Source organism: Rhinopithecus roxellana, chromosome 12 (assembly GCF_007565055.1).
Source record: "Rhinopithecus roxellana isolate Shanxi Qingling chromosome 12, ASM756505v1, whole genome shotgun sequence".
NCBI lineage: Eukaryota > Metazoa > Chordata > Mammalia > Primates > Cercopithecidae > Rhinopithecus > Rhinopithecus roxellana.
The window spans coordinates 12,518,647-12,539,172 of NC_044560.1; the positions used below are offsets into that span (position 1 = coordinate 12,518,647).

Genomic DNA, 20,526 nt, shown 5'->3' on the forward strand with positions numbered 1-20,526 from the left:
AGGGAGAGTGCAAGCAGTATGTCCCGAGTGCCTGCTCTGTGCAGCCTCATTACTTGTCACTATCCTGGCCACTCTTTGAGGAAGGCATTGCCATTCCCATTTTAAAGATGAAGCTGTCAGGAGGAGGAACATGTCCAAGTCACACGGTGATGAACAGTGGCAGAGCTGTAACTTTTTCTTTTTTTTTTTTTTTTTCTTTTGAGACGGAGTCTCGCTCTGTCACCCAGGCTGGAGTGCAGTGGCCAGATCTCAGCTCACTGCAAGCTCCACCTCCCGGGTTTACGCCATTCTCCTGCCTCAGCCTCCCAAGTAGCTGGGACTACAAGCGCCCGCCACCTCGCCTGGCTAGTTTTTTTGTTTTTTTGTTTTTTTTAGTAGAGACGGGGTTTCATCGTGTTAGCCAGGATGGTCTTGATCTCCTGACCTCGTGATCCGCCCGTCTCGGCCTCCCAAAGTGCTGGGATTACAGGCTTGAGCCACCGCGCCCGGCTTCTTTTTTCTTTTTCTTTTCTTTTTTTTTTTTTGAGACAGAGTCTTACTCTGTCACCCAGGCTAGAGTGTAGACACATGATCTCAGCTCACTGCCACCTCTGCCTCCTGGGTTCAAGCGAGCCTGCTGCCTCAGCCTTCTGAGTAGCTGGGATTACAGGCATGTGCCACCATGCCCAGCTAATTTTTGTATTTTTAGTAGAGACAGGGTTTCACCATCTTGGCCAGGCTGATCTCGAACTCCTGACCTCAGGTGTTCCACCTGCCTTGGCCTCCCAAAATGCTGGGATTATAGGCGTGAGCCACCACACCTGGCCCAGAGTTATAATTTAAACCCAGGACTAGCCAAATCCAGGGCCAATGTTCTTTCCCCATCTCCAAGCTGCCCCACAAAGGTTAGGGGGCACAGCTTCTTTGATCCTGGGACTGGATCTGCCTTCAAACCTAAATCCCAATTCTACTACTATACCATATTCCCTCACCATTCCCTCAGTCTTAGGAGAGGGAGAAGGCGGGGCACAGAGGGAGATCTGTCCAAGGAAAACAAGGTTGACAGCAATGGTGAGGCCCCGAATACAAACACTCTAAAGGATATCCTACTGAGAAGAAAACGAATTTGTTCAGGCTGGCCTCGGAGAGGATTCCCAGGACTGAGAGGTGGAAGTTAGGGAGACAGAAACAGATTTCAGCTCAAACAGGGGACATTCCTAAGGAAGAAGAGGCCACCCCGAAGGGAGTGAGCTCCCTGTCACTTGAAGTATTCAAATACTTTAGGTGCTAGAGAGTGATTCAGACACTGGATTTTGGATTAGAATGGACAGCCATTTAGATTTCATTCAAAGCTAAGAGTCAATGGATCCATGCAAGAGCCTGGTACACACCGGGCAAAGGTGGCTGAAACACGTCTGAGTGTAAGAGACATGTCTGAGCTTGGAAAGTCCACTGGAGTCCTTTGGGCAGCCTACCCTGGCTGGCCCTAGACAAGGCCTAAATTCCAGCTGCTGGCACTGCCCTTTGTGTCCCATACCCTGATCCCAACACACACACACACAGACACACACAGACACACACACACACACACACACACCATGCTCTGGCTCCCTGGTTTGTGTTCTCTGCAGGCAAAAGACCACAGATGGCAGCACTAGGCCATGCCCAGCTGCCCTGCCTAGAAGGGCCTTCTGCATGCCCCCCTCCTGGGTCAGGATTCATCAATAGGACCCATTCTTCATTCCCATGGTTTATCAGAGCCAGCTGTGGTTACCAAGGCAACTCAGCCAAGGGGGCAGAGCTGCTAGAGCTAAGGCCTTGGGAGATACAGATTACATTTCACCATTAGACATTCATTCCTTTGGACCATTATAATACAGTGCATAGGCATCACTTCTGTGTCATCCCATGACCATTACAGCCATTATGATTATGATTATGATTATTATTATTACTATTATTTTGAGATGAAATCTCACTCTGCAGCCCAGGCTGGAGTGTATTGGCATGATCTCAGTTCACTGCAACCTCCACCTCCCAAGTTCAAGCGATTATCCTGCCTCAGCCTCCAGAGTAGCTGTGATTACAGGCATGCGTGCACCACTGCACCTGGCTAAGTTTTTGTAGTAGAAATGGGGGTTTCACCATGTTGGCCAGGCTGGTCTTGAACTCCCAACCTCAGGTAATCTGTCCGCCTCAGCCTCCCAAAGTGGTAGGTCTACAGGTGTGAGCCACCTCACCCGGCCATTACAGTCATTATTATTATTATTATTATTAATTATTATTATTATTATTATTTTGAGATGGAGTCTCGCTCTGTCTCTGTCACCCAGGCTGGAGTGCAGTAGCACGATCTCAGCTCACTGCAAGCTCCGCCTCCCATGTTCACACCATTCTTCTCTCCTCCAACGTAGCTGGGACTACAGGTGCCCGCCACCACGCCTGGCTAATTTTTTTGTATTTTTAGTAGAGATGGGTGTTTCACCATGTTAGCCAGGATGGTCTCGATCTCCTGACCTTGTGATCTGCCCGGCTCGGCCTCCCAAAGTGCTGGGATTACAGGTGTGAGCCACCACACCCGGCCCATTACAGCCATTATTAATCGATCACAGTATTTTCCCCACTGACTGTGGGTTTGGTTCATCATTCTGTTAAGATATGACAGTAGCTTCTACCAATTAAACTAGAGTTGGTACAGGAAATGAAAAACATTTTCTATCTTTGCTTTAGACTACGGTGTTGTTTCTTAAGAGGCGAAGTCACAGAATATTAGAGATTATCTAACATTACCTCCTCATTTTACAGACTGCAAAATAAAGGCTCAGGTGAGTTTCTTGCCCCAGGTTTCACTAGAAATGCAAACAAAGTCACAGAATATTAGAGATTATCTAACATTACCTCCTCATTTTACAGACTGCAAAATAAAGGCTCAGGTGAGTTTCTTGCCCCAGGTTTCACTAGAAATGCAAACAAACTAAGGAACAAATACAAACTAGGCCAGCGTGGGGGCTCACGCCTGTAATCCCAGCACTTTGGGAGGCAGAGGCAGGTGGATCACAAGGTCAGGAGTTCAAGACCACCCTGGCCAAGATGGTGAAACTCCGTCTCTACTAAAAATACAAACAAATTAGCCGGGTGTGGTGGCAGGCGCCTGTAGTCCCCGCTACTCAGGAGGCTGAGGCAGAGAATTGCTTGAACCCAGGAGGCGGAGGTTGCAGTGAGCCGAGATCACACCACTGCACTCCAGCCTGGGTGACAGAGCAAGACTCTGTTTCAAAAAAAAAAAAAAAAGGAAAAAAAATGCAAACTAAAACTTGTATCAGGCTTTGCAGTTTGTAAGGGAGTTTGACACCCACCATTTAACACACATAGCATCTTAACAGGGCAGTCATCGTTTTTGCTCCCATCTGGCTGATGAGTCAGTGAGGCACAGAACAGTGAAAATCATTGCCTGAACTCACACAGCCAAAACGTGGACCTGGGAACTAAACTGTTCAGACTCGAACTCCCTTGTTCATTTCCAGGCAATGGACCCAGACCCTGGAGGTCCATGGTGTTACTAGCAGGACCCTTTGAAGCTACACTTATCATGAGCACTACCAACGAGTATAAAAATATTTCACGGCCAGGCGCGGTGGCTCAAGCCTGTAATCCCAGCACTTTGGGAGGCCGGGACGGGCAGATCACGAGGTCAGGAGATCGAGACCATCCTGGCTAACACGGTGAAACCCCGTCTCTACTAAAAAATACAAAAAACTAGCCTGGTGAGGTGGCGGGCGCCTGTAGTCCCAGCTACTCGGGAGGCTGAGGCAGGAGAATGGCGTAAACCCGGAAGGCGGAGCTTGCAGTGAGCTGAGATCTGGCCACTGCACTCCAGCCTGGGCGAGAGAGCGAGACTCCATCTCAAAAAAAAAAAAAAGCGCAGAGAACTCTGCCTCCAGAGCCCTTTCTTGCTACCACACTAAAGCAAACTACGAGCTAAATCCTCTCTCTCTGAGCCCCAGTTATCTCTGTAAGGATTGCTGTGAAAACAAATTGAAATAATGTTTTCTCTAATGGTGGACGCCAGGCATCTTCAGAGGAGCCGCAGAAACACTCTGCGAGAACAGCCTTCTACTGCGTATAGAACAAGGCCATGAGACCAAGAGCCCTGAACTGTGAAGTGCTGAATTTTAGGGTTGTCTCTGCCATTAAGCCCACTGTGTGCCTCTGAGCAAGTTCCTTCCTCCTTCTATGCCTCAGTTTCCTCATCTGTCCAATTTTGAGCTAACAGACATGAGCTCTAAATCCCCTTCCAGGCCAAAGCGCTGGGACGCAGTTGAGGTCAGTCACACCCCACAAGGCTGCTCCAACCTCAGCCGCCAGCAGGAGCGAGCCAAAGACTCCAAATGGTTTTCCTCTGGATCAGCCCCCACTCCCAGCACCTGAGAGTCCAGGCTGGGGCAGAAGGAGGTGCCAGAGGAGGGCAGTGCTCTTCCCAGCTATCCCTCTGCCTCATCCATGCAAAGGTGGCCCTTGGCCCTGCTTGTCACCCCACAGCCGCTGCAGTGGCTACACTGCAAGGCCTGGGAGCCAGGACCCAGAGCCAGCCCCAGCCCTACCCCTGTCCCGCAGTGTGACCTGGCCAGTCTCCTTCCCACCCTGAGCCTCTGACTCCTCTTCTGGAATGAAGGGTTAGGGTGGTGACAAGGAAGGCTCCTGTCTGCTCTGACATTTATTATTTCAGGATCCTTTGGCCTCTTGCTGTTTTCCTTCCTGCACTGCTGGAGCCCGTGACTGGCCGTGTGCCCCTTGGTCAGGCCTCTGCAGACGTCTTCCTAGCCTGGGCACTTGTCCAGCCTCACCAGCTCAGCCTTACAGGCTGCCCCTTGTGGGGTGGTGGGAAGCAGGGAGGAAGAGGGGTTGCAGGAAGGGAGCCACACCCTCGATGTATGCTGAGGCCTCTGCAAACCCCAAGTTTCCTGGCTGGGATTGTCCTCAGGAGATTGCTTGGCGGTGATGAGCTAAGAGAACAAGAACTTTGCTGGACTAACCGCCAAAGGTTTCTACCCAACCCCTGGCCCCAAGCCCTGAATTCCACCCAACCCTGGGGAAGAACCTGGTCTGCCCTCTTGGACAGAGCAACAAACGGTACTTCCCACCTTCTGGGTTCCCTTTTTGGCCAGGATTAATCCCTCCTTGCCCCCCACTTGGACTTGCTATACATCACTGATCCCTTAAAACCAGCTCTATCGAACTCTTGGCAATTTCCTAAATATGCCAAACTGTTTCCAGTCATCAGACCTTTGCTCATGCTGCTCCCTCTGCCCCATTCTGTCTAGTAAACACTTCATCTTTCCCGACTCAACTTACAGGTCACCCCCTCCCCACCACAACAGAACTGATCCTGCCTGCCTTTATTCCATCCTGTGCCCACTACAGGCTTTCATTAGAGCATCCAGGCCCTTATTTGCCATACTTGTCTGATCTTTACGGGGCTGAAAACTCCAGAAAGGCAGGGAATGGCTCATTTACCTTTGTATCTGCAGCACTCAACACAAGGCTCAGGATATGGGTGTTAATAAGCACGTATGGAATGAATGAATGAATAATTAAATATATGAATACACATTAGCAAGGCCCAATGGCAATACAGAAAAGAGAGCAAGGGTTAAGGACTCCAGCTTTCAAGTCGTACTGTCCTAAAATCCAAATTCTGGTTCCAGTCCTCTTAGCTGTGTGACATGAGGCAAGTGACACAGCTTCTCTGACAGATGTTCCCCATCTGTCAAACGGCATAATAACAGCATCTATCTAATCAGACTGAACTCAGTCAGGCATTGAAGCACATGGCCCAGCATATGACACACAGAAAGGACTTCACGGTAGCTATTCCTGCCCAGCAGACACCTTCTATGTATCCAAATAACTGGACAGGCCCTGTGTTATGATGTGTTAATATCTGAAAAATGCTTACAACACTGCCTGATGTGTTTATTGTTCCTATTTTTACTGCTTTTTAACACAACCCAGACAACATGGATGAACCTTGAAAACATGCAATTGAAAGAGATCAGACACAAAAGGTCACATATAGTAGGATTTCATTCACATGAACTGTCCAGAATAGGTAAAGCCATAGAGATGGAAAGTTGCTGGGGGCCGGGTGAAAGAGAGTGGAGAGTAACTACTAATCAATACAGGGTTTCTTTTTGGGGTGATGGAAATGTTCTGGAATTACATAGTGGTGATGACTGCACAACACTGTGACTATACTTAAGGCCAATGAATTGTACATTTTAAAATGGTGAGTTTTCTGTTATGTGAATTTTACCTGAATGAGAAGAAATCTCCCTAGAAGCAACCTAAGGGATTGTAGGGTGCAGCCAGGACTGAGAACTGCTAGGTAGCCTCTCAGCAAACGTTTTGTTTTGTTTTTGTAGAGACAGGGTCTTTCTTTGTTGCCCAGGGTGGTCTCAAACTCCTGGCTTCAAGTGATCCTCCCACCTTGGCCTCCCACAGTGCTAAGATTACAGGTATGAGCCACCGCACTGGCCTCAGCAAATGTTTGACAAAGAAATGAACAGAAGGCAGAGAGCAAAGGGCAGAGCTGAGGGAAGACCCTGCCTTGTCTAAAATCAGGCTCAGCTGTTCATTCCCCAACACCTCCAAGGTATACAAGGTTTCCCTTTTTGCTCTGGTGCCAGGACCACACAGATAATCTCAACACTCACTCATGGTAATTACCTCATCCCTATTGCAATTACTTTCCTCTTTTCTCTGTATGTTTCCTGATCTCTTTAACTATCCTGTGCACAGGTGTACTTGTGTTTACAGTAAGAGGGAATTTTTAAAAATTACTAAGTACCTGTTACGTGCTAGGCATATGCTTGCTAGATTTTTTATGTGTTATTCCCTCAAACAAATCCATAAGACAGTTATCATCATCCCTAATTCACAGATCAGAAAACCAAGATTCAGAAAGGTTAAGTCATTTGCCCAAAGTCACATAGCCAATAGGAATTCAAACCCAAGTCTGTCTGACTTTAGTTACTGGACTCTCGCCACAGACCTCAGCCACAACCCTGTATGCTACAGGCTGTCAATCAACTTTTCACTGGCAGAGTCCTCCCACCAAGAAGGGGACCTTGTCTGGTTCTCTCCATGCCCTCAGAGCCTGCCTTTGTACACCACAGGCGTTGAGTAAATATGGCTTAATGGATTACCAACCTTCAGTGGGCATGCAATAGCTTACCACAATAGTTTTCACCCCGACTGCCCATCAGTTACCTGGGAACTTCTAAACTGCACACTTGCCCAGGCCTCGCCCTTGGGAGATTCTGATTCAGTGGGTTTGGGTGTAGCCCGCGGCAGCTGAGATTCTTAAAAGCTCTTTCAAGGTCTAAAACCAGTCAAGTGAGAGAACCTTCAGCAGCTGTTCCCAGCTCAGCCTCCCATGCCCTCCAAAGCACCTCCTGTGACGTTGGTGAGGTGGAATCACAGTTTTCTCAGGGCCCTGCCCTAGAGTCACAGAAGCCACTCACTGTGCCCCTGTGGGTCTCACTCCCTCATCTGCCCTGGGCCCAAGTTCTAGGTCCATCAAAGGGACTCTCTAGCAGCATCTTGTCTGCGAATGATATGATCAAGTCGCCTTCAGGGAAAGCATGTTCCTTCTGCTCTGACCTAAAGTTACAGTTTCTGCCTCCAAATCTGCCTGAGTCATCTGTCTCCTTGCACCTCAGTGACCAGAAACAGCTGAACACTAGGCAAGGAAGTGAGTACAAAAAAAGACAAATTTGGGGAGAGGAGACTTTGAGAGACAGGCTCAAGGCTGACAACTCTGGAAAGACCCTTGGCCCCCTGTGCAGAGACTGTTGGTAGGGAGGAGGCTGGCTCAGTGGAGTTGGGTCCCCAGTCCATCCTAGAAAACCCTGTTGATCCCAGGGTCCTAGCCACACCCTATGTCTCTGCTTCCCTTCTCAGGAGAACTTCTCATCTGCCCCCTCCTCAAATCAGTCCAGGCTGGTGTAGAGGCGAAAATGGCATTAAATCTGCTCTCTTTTTTTTCTCTTTTTCTTTTTTCTTTTTTTTTTTTTTTTTTTTTGAGATGGAGTCTTGCTGTATCTGCAGTGGCACGATCTCGGCTCACTGCAACATCCATCTCCCGGGTTCAAGCAATTTTCCTGCCTCAGCCTCCTGAGTAGCTGGGATCACAGGTGCCTGCCACCATGCCTGGCTAATTTTTGTATTTTTAATAGAGATGGGGTTTTGCCATGTTGGCCAGGTTGGTCTCGAACTCCTGACCTCAGGTGATCCACCCACCTCAGCCCCCCAAAGTGTTGGGATTACAGGCGTGAGCCATAAATCTGCTCTTAAGGTTCCTAATGACCTCCATGTTGCCAAAGCCAGAGGCTGTGTCTCTGTCATTGTCTTATTTTACCTCTGGGCATCTGGACAGCATCTAACACAGTCGAGCACCCCTTCTCCTCAGAACACTTCTCTTCTGGCTTCTGAGGCACAGCACTGTCTTATTTCCTTCCTTCCCCACTGGCAGCTCATTCTTGGTCTCCTTTATTAATTCCTCTTCCTATCCCAATCTCTTGATACTGAGGGTCCCCAGAGCTTGGGCCTGGGCCTTCTTCCCTCCTCTCTCTAGGTGACCTTGTCCATTCCAGAGCTTTATTTATTTTTTATTTTTTTTATTTTTTTGAGACACAGTCTTGCCTTTTCACCCAGGCTGGAGTGCAGTGGTGCAATCTTGGCTCACTGCAACCTCCACCTCCCAGGTTCAAGCGATTCTCCTACCTCAGCCTCTGAGTAGCTGGGATTACAGGTGCCTGCCACCACACCCGGCTAATTTTTTGCATTTTTAGTGAGACAGGGTTTCACCATGTTGGCCAGGCTGGTCTCAAACTCCTGACCTCAAGTGATCCCCCTGCCTCAGCCTCCCAAAGTGCTGGGATTACGGGTGTGGGCCACCACGCCCAGCCCCCACAGCTTTAAGTACTAGTTCAAGCAATGGATGCAAATGTGATTCAGGCAGCACCTGCATGGGAATTTCCAGGGTGCTGGTTTAAATGCAGATACCCAGACAGTCCCACAAGCTGGCAAACCTGCTGTCAAGTACATCCGTCATTGTGTGCCAGTCTGGCAGCTGACCTCCTTCTTATGTCTGGGGACTTCCTAGCTGCACAAGTCTTGGCAGAGTTCACCTCCTATGAATGCTGAAAACAAAAAAATTCTTGCTTTTCCAGACTCCCTTACACCTAAGCTCAACCAATTAGAAGCCCTCATTAGAGAGTTTGAATCAGGAGCACAGTGGAAGATCCATTCCAATGCTGGTGACAACAGCAGCAATGGTGCCTAGTGTCCAGGGGACGGTGACACAGCAATGGCATTTAGTGTGTGGCAGCAGTGTCCTGCCAAACTGGCTCGGTGGCATGATTTTGGCTGAGATCCTGCCTGCTGCTCAGCCCCAGTTTTCCAACTTCTCAGAAATTCTGTGAGCTACTGAACATTCCCTTTCAGTGCAGCCCTTTTCTGCTTAAATCAGCTCAGGATGGTTTCTCTTGCTTGCCATAAAAAGCCTAAGATACCTCTACTGAATCATACTTTCTGGGAATGATGCCAGGTGATTCTGACACAGATGCAGGTTTGAAACCCACTGTCTCAATGCTGACAGCTCTCAAATGTGTATCTCCAGCCTGCTCCTTTGAATTTCAAACTCACATACTGCCTTCTTGACATCTCCACTTGGATGTCTCAAGACCTATAAAGATATACAGATAGAATTATTAGCCAGGCGCAAGTGGCTCGTGCTTGTAACCCTAACACTTTGGGAGGCCAAGGCAGGAGGATCACTTAAGCCCAAGAGTTTGAGACCAGCCTAAGTAACACAATGAGACCTCATCTTTACCAAAAGAAAAAACAAATTAGCATGGATGTGGTGGCATGTGCCTATGGAAGCGGGAGGATTGCTTAAGCCCAGGAATTCAAGGCTGTGGTGAGCTATGATTGCAACACTGCATTCCAGCCTGGGCAAAAGAAGGGGACCCTGTCTCTAAAACACCAAAAATTAAAAAAAAAATAGAATTCTTATTTTCTCCCCAAACCTGTTCCCCTGCCAGATTTCCCCTTCTCGGTATATGGCACCCTTCCATCAGAAATTTAAGGCTGTGCACGGTGGCTCACACTTGTAATCCCAGCACTTTGAGAGGCTGAGGCGGGCGGATCATTTGAGGTCAGGAGTTTGAGATCAGCCTGGCCAACATGGTGAAACCCTGTCTCTATTAAAAATACAAAAATGAGCTGGGTTTGGTGGCGGGCACCTGTAGTCCCAGCTACTTGGGAGGCTGAGGCAGGAGAATCACTTGAACCCCGGAGGTGGAGGTTGCAGTAAGCCGAGATGGTGCCACTGTACTCCAGCCTGAGCAACAGAGTGAGACTGCATCCCAATCAAACAAAAAAAAAAAAGAAAAAGAAAAAAAGAAATGTGGGACCCAGTCTTGAGCACTGCCCACATGTAGTACATCAACAAATCTTGACTGCTTATAAAACACTTCTACAATCTGTGCTCTTCTCTCCTCCTCCACCAACCACAACCCTATCCACACCACCATCATCTCTTCCCTAAATAACTGCATGGCCTCCTTGGGTCCTCTCCTGGCCCTTCCAATCTGGTCTCCAGACAACAACTGATACGATCTTTCTAAAATATAAACTGGATTATGTTGCTTGCCTGTATACGAAATAAAACTTAAACTCACTACCAGGGCCATCAAACTTGAATATGACCTCGCCACCGCCACCCGAACTCAGCCAGTGCCACCCTTCCCTTTGCCCACCTCAGTTTTTTTGCCCCTTGGGCCCCTTTTCAGGGTCACATATATTTCAGCTTCTTTACTGCCTCAGGGCCTTTGCCAGATGTCCCCTCCATCTGGAGCACCCCCATACCATTATTCTCTACAAATGTTCCTTTTTAGTTTTTTTTCCTTTCATTTGTTATTCAACCAATATTTTCTGAAAACACACTATGGTTCTATGGTAAATACTAGGGACACAAGAGTGAGATTAGTTTCTATCCTCATACAAGTCAAAATCTATTGACAAATTAGATCTTAATAAAATAATTTTTTGCCGGGGGGGACAGAGTCTTGCTCTGCTACCCAGGCTGGAGTGCAATGGTGCGATCTGGACTCATTGCAACCTCTACCTCCCGAGTTCAAGCAATTCTTGTGCCTCAGCCACCTGAGTAGCTGGGATTACAGGCATGTGCCACCACACCCGGCTAAGTTTTGTACTTTTAGTACAGACGGGGTTTCACCATGTTGGCCAGATTGGTCTCGAACTCCTGACCTCAGGTGATCCACCTGGCTTGGGGAGGCTGAGGCAGCAGAATCACTTGAACCCGGGAGATGGAGGTTGCAGTGAGCTGAGATCACGCCACCACACTCCAGCCTGGGTGACAGAGGGAGACTCCATCTCAAAAAAAAAAAAAAAGAAGGTAAAACTGATGATCCTTGGTGATGAGGGGCACAAGTGGAGGTGAGAGGTCACACCACTCATTGTGAAAAGAATGCTGGAAGGGAGCCTGGAGGAAAGTCAGAAGTGTGGTCAAGTGTGCAGTGGGACATGAGGATCTGGGCTACAGGTACAAATGTGTGAGTCACCTGGAGATGAGAGGTAACTAAGGCCACACGTGTGGACAAGATTCCCTGAAGAGATGAGGACCCGGAACAAACCTCAAGGAAGGCCTTGACAAGGAGGATGAGTCTTCGTACCACTTAGTACAATGAGCAATTTCTGACTTATTTGTTCTTTTTGTTTGTTTTGTTTTGTTTTGGAGACAGGGTCTTGCTCTATTACCCAGGCTAGAGTGCAGTGGCACCATCAGAGTTCACTGCAGCCTCAACCTCCTGGGCTCCAGTGATCCTCCCACCTTGGCCTCCCAAAGTGCTGGCATTACAGGCATAAGCCACAGCACCCGGTTGTGACTTGTTTACCTGCTTACTGCCGGGCTTTGCCAGAAGACTGTAAGGTCCACAGGGCAGGGACTGTATCTCTTTAACTGAGCGATGCATCTGCCCAGTGCCTCACACAGGGCCTGGCATGGAGCTGGCAGGGCCAACCTCATCCATTCCTTGAGCAACATGATTGGGTCTACTCGTCCCCACTGCCCAACAAAAAGTCAGAATGCTCAATTGGCATTCAAGACCCTCCAAGTCTTGCTGCACCCCTTTAGCATTCTAATCTCATCTTTTAAATCTTTTAAACTCCTATACCTGGCTGGGCGCAGTGGCTCACGCCTATAATCCCAGCACTTTGGGAAGCAGAGGCAGGCGGATCACCTGAGGTCAGGAGTTCGAGACCAGCCTGGCCAACATGGCAAAACCCCTCTCTACTGAAAGTACAAAAATTAGCCGGGCATGGTGGCGGGTACCTGTAATCCCAGCTACTCGGGAGGCTGAGGCAGGAGAATCCTTGAATCCCAGCTTGAACCCAGGAGGTGGAGGTTGCAGTGAGCCCAGATTGCGCCATTGCACTCCAGCCTGGATGACAAGAGTGAAACTCTGTCTTAAAAAAAAAAAAAAACTCCAGCCGGGTACAGTGGCTCACGCCTGTAATCCCAGCACTTTGGGCGGCCGAGGTGAGCAGATCACAAGGTCAGGAGAACAAGACCATCCTGGCTAACACGGTGAACCTGTCTCTACTAAAAATACAAAAAATTATCCGAGCGTGGTGGTGGACACCTGTAGTCCCAGCTACTCGGGAAGCTGAGGCAGAAGAATGGTGTGAACCCGGGAGACGGAGTTTGCAGTGAGCTGAGATCGCACCACCGCACTCCAGCCTGTGCAACAGAGCGAGACTCCGTCTCGAAAAAATAAAAATAAAAATAAAAAATAAAAATCTCCTGTACCTGAGTTTTCTAAACGGGTTCTTCTATACCTGAGAGTATGCATAAATGATCTAAACCAGGGAGGTACAGAACAGGATGGGCAAGGCACCTCTCCCTGGAACCTGGACTGTGTGAAATAAAGAGGAATCGCCATAGATACTTCTGAGGTGACTTTCCAGGCTGCGCCCCTCTTCTCTGAGAAGTGCCCCCTCCCACACCGTAGATCTCAATGGCCATGTTTACCCTGCCTGTCACTTTCCCTCAATGACCTCTGGTGATGAAACCAGGGGTGGAGACCCAACTACTGGAACCTATCCAGAAGCTGGGCTGGGCTGTCAACCTTTGCCAGGAACTTGGAAGTGGGACATAAGACTGGCTCAATCTTGTGTCCGGTTACCTTTAGACACTGGCCCAGTGAGGTCACGTGAGCATGGGGGCTGTGCTTTGGGGCCTGTGTGATGATGAATGAGCAAAAGCACTGATCAGATGTGCAGAGAGAAGCAGAGGCAGGAAAGAACAAGAATGATGAAGCAGCTGCCTTAGTTCCTGACAACTTCCCCGCCTCCAGTTCCAGGCCCTGGAGAGCTGTACTTTTACCTCTTGTTCTTCAGTCCCATGAGGCACATCTAATTCTTTAAAGCCAATTTCCCTCAATCTTCTTGCCTGATGATCAAAAAACAAACAAACAAATTTCCCTCCAACAGAAACAAGCTTGACAGAGTTTATGTTTTTTGCAAACCATCTCTAAGATTACACAATTTTAACACTAAAATACATATTACAAAGCAAACTGTAAAATTCTCAAGAATATTAAAAATTAAGAAGGAAATCCTTTCCAAAACAAGATTCAAAAAAGCAAAAGTCACAAAGGAAAAGAAAAATGTGACTCCAAAACAATTTAAACTGTGCATTATAAGACCTGATACCAATTTAGGTAAACATTCCCCCAGCCACTCCCATTCCCCCACTGATAATACATTTTCCATGAGAACATACATTGGGAAGCATGTACATTTCCATAGCAATTACCTCTGGGGAGAATATAGGGATTGAGATAGTTGTTCATAGGCCTTGTCTGTTACGTTTTAAATTTCTTATTAAAAATTATGCCCTGGCCGAGCATGGTGGCTCACGCCTGTAATCCTAACATTTTCAGAGGCCAAGGTGGGCAGATCGCTTGAGCCCAGGAGTTCAAGACCAGCCAGGCAACATGCTGAAACCCCATCCCTACAAAAAATACAAAAATTAACCAGGCATGCCAGGTGTGGTGGCTCACGCCTGTAATCCTAGCACTTTGGGAGGCCGAGGCGGGTAGATCATGAGGTCGGGAGATTGAAACCATCCTGGCTAACACAATGAAACCCCGTCTCTACCAAAAAAAAAAAAAAAAAAAAATACACACAAAAAATTAACCAGGCGTGGTGACATGTGCCTGTAGTCCCAGCTACTCGGGAGACTGAGGCAAGAGAATCACTTGAACCCGGGAGGCGGAGCTTGCAGTGAGCCGAGACGGCGCCATTGCACTCCAGCCTGGGCGACACAGTGAAACTCCGTCTCAAAAAAAAAAAAAAAAAAATTAACCAGGCGCCTGTAATCCTAGCTACTCAGGAGGCTGAGGTGGGAAAATCACCTGAGCCCGGGAGGCTGAGGCTGTGATGAGCCATGATTGTGCCACTGCACTCCAGCCTGGGTGACAGAGTAAGACCCTGTCTCAAAAAATAAAATAATAATAAATTGTGCTGCTTGTCAAATTAAAATTTTATTTTAAAATTTCAAAAAATATATACAAAACAAGCCTTTGAAGACCTCCTATTTGTGGCAGACTGCTTCATCTGACACCTACTCAGGGGGTGGGTGTGTGTCCACTAGCAGTTTGAGGCACACAATATAGTATGAATTCTTAGCTCTGGTCAAAATGGCTTACTTGGTTCCCAATATGCGCTCTTCCCACCAGTCTCTGAATTCACCCCCTTGTCCTCTCTGCTAAATGGGGTTCATCTATCCTTCCACCTGGAAGTATCACCTCCCCCAGGAACTTCTCCCACATTGCACGAGTTCTTACTGCTCTCTCCCTCTCCTGCTCCACTTGCCTCTTATGGCATTCACTGTACCTTTCTCTGGGGACTCAGGACAAACTCCTGGGGTTCTTACTGATCTCCCTGTAACAGGCTGCTTCTCCCTAGTCAGTCAGCAAATCAAAGCAGCATCTTTATGTCCTTAGCGTCCTTTATGTCCGTCGAGATGGCACAGAGAGCTGGCCAGAGCCCAGGCAGAGCACAGCAGAGTCAGAGAGACCCACTATGTGACACAGGGCAGCTGCCTTCACTGCCCTAGGCCGGGTTTCACCTGTTGTTGTGAATATCAATGACATCATGGGCATAAAGGGGCCCAAGACAGGAAGAGGCCAGTTGACGTAATGACTATCTTAATACACTCCCTCACATTTGCATGCTGTTTCATAATTTAACACAAAAAACTTTAACAACCCAGTAAGGTGAGCAGGGAGTGATTAAGAGATCCATTTTAAGGATAAAATAATGAGGTTCAGAGAAGTTACATAGGGAAGACAGACAGATGGACTTTAAAAGGCAAGAGAACAGGACCGGGGTAAAACATGTGGGTAGAAATGCTAACTTTCCCACTACCCAGCTGCAGGAGCTTGCACAAGTCTCTTGGCCTCTCTGGACTTCAGTTTCTCCATCTTATCTGAGAGACTTTCTAGCTGGTCTCTATCTTGAAAGGGTCCCTCAACCCTGACATTCTAGTTTCCTGTGATCTGCCCAGGGTCCTTCCCAGGAGGACTGTACAAAAGGGCTGCAAGTCCCAGGACAGGGTCCCTAGTTACTCCCAGGAAACCAGCTAGAACTGGAAGACTTGACTTAAGAATCAGTTGCATTTTGATTCGGTCAAGTAGAGCTTCAAGCCTGGGGGTGAGTTAGTCATGCCCAGAACTGGGGGAAAAAATTGCAGCATCAAACTACATGTAAACACAATGTAATCGCAAAATATAAATGCAAATACAAAACCAAACAGGAAACCTCAGGGAAGTCTAATCCAAAGGTCAGACTCTAACTTTTGGGGCCCTGAAATGCTGAAGAGAAAAGCTGTGTTTGGGGGCCACAAGCCTTTTTGTTGGAACCTCTGCGTGCACCAAACCAAAAATCTGAAGGCAAAGGAGGATGGGTTTTGTCTTGCCTGAACTGGGGCAAAGCTGAGCCCTGAACAGAGCCTGCTGCGGCCTCTAGACCCATTCTAAGGGCCCCTCCCCAACACACACAGTGCTTACACTTTACACTTACATAAATGGGCATTTCTGTCCATGGATAAGGTTCATATTGGAGCCCCTTCTCCTGCTCTAAGATTCTAATGAACAACCTGGGCAGAAGGATGAACCATGAAATCCCTAAGAATGCAGATGGCACTGAGCTCTTCTGAGTCGTGAAATGTAAGGCTATGAAGACAAACCTCAGAAAGCTCTCCAAAGGATGGGCTGGACAGCAGTGTTTCCCTGTAAGCCCCACAGTAAAATATAACCCACATCCACAGGCAGTGGACTCCAAGCTACTGGCTCTGCCCAAAGAAGGAAGCCAAACCTGACCGGCTGCTTATTTTAACAAAACATGTACTCCTACTATGTGCAAAGTGGTAGGCTAGGCTCCGTGAGACAAATGAGACAAGGCTAGGCTCTGTGAGACAAATGAAGACAAAAGAGACCCAATCACTGTCTAAAGAGATCTGCCAATTAAACTGATAATAATCATTGCATTTATCAAGAAGCACGGGCCAGCGCAGTGGCTCACGCCTATAATCCTAGCACTTTGAGAGGCCAAGGCAGATAGATTGCCTGAGCTCAGGAGTTCAAGAACAGCCTGACCAACATGATGAAACCCTGTCTCTACTAAAAATACAAATATTAGCCGGGTGTGGTGGCGCACGCCTGTAATTCCAGCCGCTTGGGAGGCTAAGGAATGAGAACTGCTTGAACCAGGGAGGCAGAGATTGCAGTCAGCCGAGATTGCACCACTGCACTCCAGCCTGGGGGATAGAGCGAGACTCTGTCCCTAAAAAAAAGATGCATGCTTTATATGCATTGTCTCATGTGAGGTACACATTGTTACCCCCATTCCACAGATGACAGAACAGGTCACATGCCCACGTTCACCCAAATGGCAAACTGCAGAGCCAGCGTCTGAAAAAAGGTCTGCCTTCCCCAAAGTCGATGCTCCTTCCACAATCCTCTATCACCCTTACAAAGTGATACAATAAGACTCCGAGATGGAGGGTCAGCCTGCCAAGAGAGAAGAAGAGAAGGAGAGATTTCCCGACACTGGTGCAGGGTGTTATGAACTACTGAGCTTTGTATCTGCCCTACAGTGGGTGCCTAGTACACTTAGGGTGAAGGGTGGAAGGATACAGCCGTTGCTGAGGTCCAAAATGCCACCCAAATTCAGGGCATCCTTCGGATGGGGAGCTGTAAAAACACATTATTCTCCGTTGGACCAAGGCCACGGGGTGTCTGTCCTAGAATATTCCTTGCAGAGGAGCTGGGGAAAGCTGCGGCAGGTTCGGAGAAGAGGAATGGAAGGAACTCCGAAGAGCATGGGAATGGGGTGGGGCAGCCTGCAAGGCCGAAAGAAAAGGCCTGGGACGCTTTGCTGGGAAAGACAAAGAGGAGAGGGGAGGGGAGAGGAGACGATAAACTTGCCAACAGCCGGGCCAAGGTGAACCCCGGCTCCTGGCGCCTTCCCATCCGCATTCATTCCACAAACGCGGGCCAAATCTCCGAACCAGCCGCAAGGGGGAGAGGGCTTCCTTGCAGCCCGGGGGAAGAAAGTTCAGGACTGAGGCGGGAAGCCTGCTTCTCAGAAGAGGAGTGACTCGGGGGTCACACTTGTGGGGCTCCGAAGATGAAAACGCAAACTGAGGCTGGAAGGCGCTAGGCAAACACATATGTGATGAGGCGGTCACGCGGGGGACTTGGGGTACGTCCCCCGACGTACTGTGGAGTTTGTCATCGAAGTGACCTCGAGGCCCCCCAAAACGGTCCCTTGGGCCTCTCCCCGCCTCGACGGTAAGGACGCAGCTGTTGGAGATGCGGTCGGTCCTCCCAGACCTAGGGAGGGGGCAGGTTTCGGGGCGCGGTGAAGGGCCGTCGCAGTTCGGGTCACGCCTGTGGAGGTCAAGGCCAGGCCGGGCGCCGACCCCCGACCCCTCCCGCCTCGGCCCCCTTACCTCCTCCCGCGCCAGCGCCGCCCCCCGGCACCGGGGCATCTTGGCGGCGAAGGCGGCGGCCCCAGCCGGGGAGCTGAGGTCTTCGGCGGTGACGGCCAGGAACTCGGCGACGCTGAACTGCTCAGGCATGGCGGGCGCGGGCGTAGGGCTGCCGGAGCGGGGCGCGGGGGGCACTGTGCTGCTCCACGCTCAGCCGGCCTCACTGCCTGCCGGGGGCGCCGTCCCGGCCTCCGCACGCCCCGCCCCTTCGCAGGCCCCGCCCCCGCCCCTCCAGCCGTTCTCCGATCCTCAGCTGGGACGGCCCCGCCCCCGGCCCTTCGCCGGCCTCCATGGCCACAGTCCGGGCCCCAGCCCCAGTCCCCGCCCCGCGCCACCTCAGGCCGCACCCCCGGGCCCTCGCCTGCCCCCTCGGCCCCGCCCCCAGCCCCTCACAGCCTCAGACCCCACCCCCTGGCTCGATGCCCCGCCCCTGGCCTCAGTGGAAACTCCTCCGCCTTTCCCCATCCCTGCCCCTCCACGGTACTGTCTCCTTTCATCCGCTCTGGGTCTTCCAAATCCTCCTCCCTCGCACCGCCCAGGCTGCCCCATCTCCGCGCCCAGTCTTAGAGTCCCCTGCCTCTTCCTCCCTCCTCTGCTGATTCGTTCCGAGTTCCCCATGACCTCGCCCCTTCTGCCCTATCCAAACCCACCCTTCCCTCTTCTCTCCCCAGCCCCGCCCAATCTCCTTGCCTCGCTCCGCCCCGAATCGCCCCACCCCTCCCTTGCTGCGTACGTCCAGCTCTCAGCCTAAGCTCTGCAAGCATCCAGGGATTCCCTCCTGATAACCCCCGCCGCCCCGGGGATGTGTGGCTCGGGGAGTGTGACTTGGGGAAAATTACTTCTCTTCTCGGAACCTCAGTTTCCGTATCTGTACAATGGGAAGCTTGATGCCCGCTTGCTTGTGATGTTGCGAAGAACCGAACACGTGCGTGTACCAGTTCCCTCTTACCAGACCATCGATCGCACCCTCGCCTTTACTCTTCCTGCTCCTGCCTTTCGACCCTTAACCTGGCCCACCATCCTTTGGGGCGGATGACGGATGGGGTTCAGATTAGAAATCCACTTAGGTTTAGTTTTGAAGCCTGAGGTCCTCTGGGGGAAAGTTATCCAAGTAAAAAACTAGGAAAGCACCGCGGCAAGGAACATTGGTTTTGAAGTCAGAGGAACCTAGATTCCAATCTTGGTTACTTTGGATAAATTGCTTGCTTCTCTAAGCCTGAATTTCCCCCTCTTAAAATGGCCTCGTGGTATTTTACCCCACAGGGCGGCAATTTAGAGAATCTTTTCTTTTCTCGCACAGAAAAGAAAAGAAAAAAAAGAGAAAAAACCCGGAGAGATATGCACTAAAATGTTACTAGCTGAAGACATTATGAGTAATTTGTTTTCTTTTGGTGAATCTGTATATCCTAACTTTTATACAATGACCATATACTACTGTGTAATAGAATTAAAAGTTGACGAGCACGGTGGCTCACGCCTATAATCTTAGCACTTTGGGAAGCCAAGGTGAGCAGATCGTTCAGGAGGAGTTCAAGGTCAGCCTGAGCAACATGGTGAAACCTTGTCTCTACAAAATATACAAAAATTAGCCCTGCTGCGTGCATAGTGGCTCTTGCCTGTAGTCCCAGCTACTTGGTGGGCTGAGGCAGGAAAAATGACTTTAACCTGGGAGGTCAAGGAGGCAGTGAGCTGAGATTGTGCCATTGCACTCCAGCCTGGGTGACAAAGTGAGACCCTGTCTCGAAAGAGAGAGAGAGGAAGAAAGAAAGAAAGAAGAATTAAAAGTTGAAAAAAATGTGTACCATCTCATAGAGAAGACAACTATTCCAACAGTTCCTTTCAAGGTCAACTTCTCTTGAAACCAAACAGGCACTTTTCTTGTTATTTATTTTTAGAGACAAGGTCTCAATCTGTCGCCCAGGCTGAAGTACAATGCAATGATCATAGCTCACAGCAGCCTCAAACTCCTGGACTCAGGCACTTTTCTTGCTGGACTTCTAGGAGCACCTGACAATGTTAACCACTCCCTTCTCCTTGAAACACCCTTGCCCCTGAATCCTAGGAGAACTATTTTACTTGGTGGCTGTCCTTCCTCTGGCTGCTCCAAGAGCCCTTTCTGAGATGCGCTTCCTCCACAGGAATCCTAAATGCTGGAGACGTTGGGAGCTCTCTGCTAAATTCTCTGCATGTCTCACCCTGTCAGCCTTCCTGGATTTCCTCATCCAAGCCCAACGGTAATGTTGATGTCTTCTGTACTAGTTTCCTGTTGCTGCTATAACAAATCACCACTAACTTCCTTCAGCCTCCCGAGTAACTGGGATTACAGGCATGTGCCACCACACCCAGCTAATTTTTGTATTTTTTAGTAGAGACAGGGTTTCGCCATGTTGGCCAGGCTGGTC

At 49.4% G+C, this 20,526-nt stretch overlaps 1 protein-coding gene across 1 annotated transcript in view; it reads right to left on the reverse strand.

Moving 5' to 3' along the window:
- Nucleotides 1-18,343, reverse strand: part of ASAP3 (ArfGAP with SH3 domain, ankyrin repeat and PH domain 3) — a 54,023-nt gene extending 35,680 nt beyond the window's left edge. The window contains 1 exon segment of the mRNA XM_030913473.1: nucleotides 18,086-18,343. Within this exon segment, the coding sequence (XP_030769333.1) occupies nucleotides 18,086-18,214 (129 nt within the window). The 5' untranslated portion in view covers nucleotides 18,215-18,343.
- Nucleotides 18,344-20,526: the final 2,183 nt, after the last annotated feature.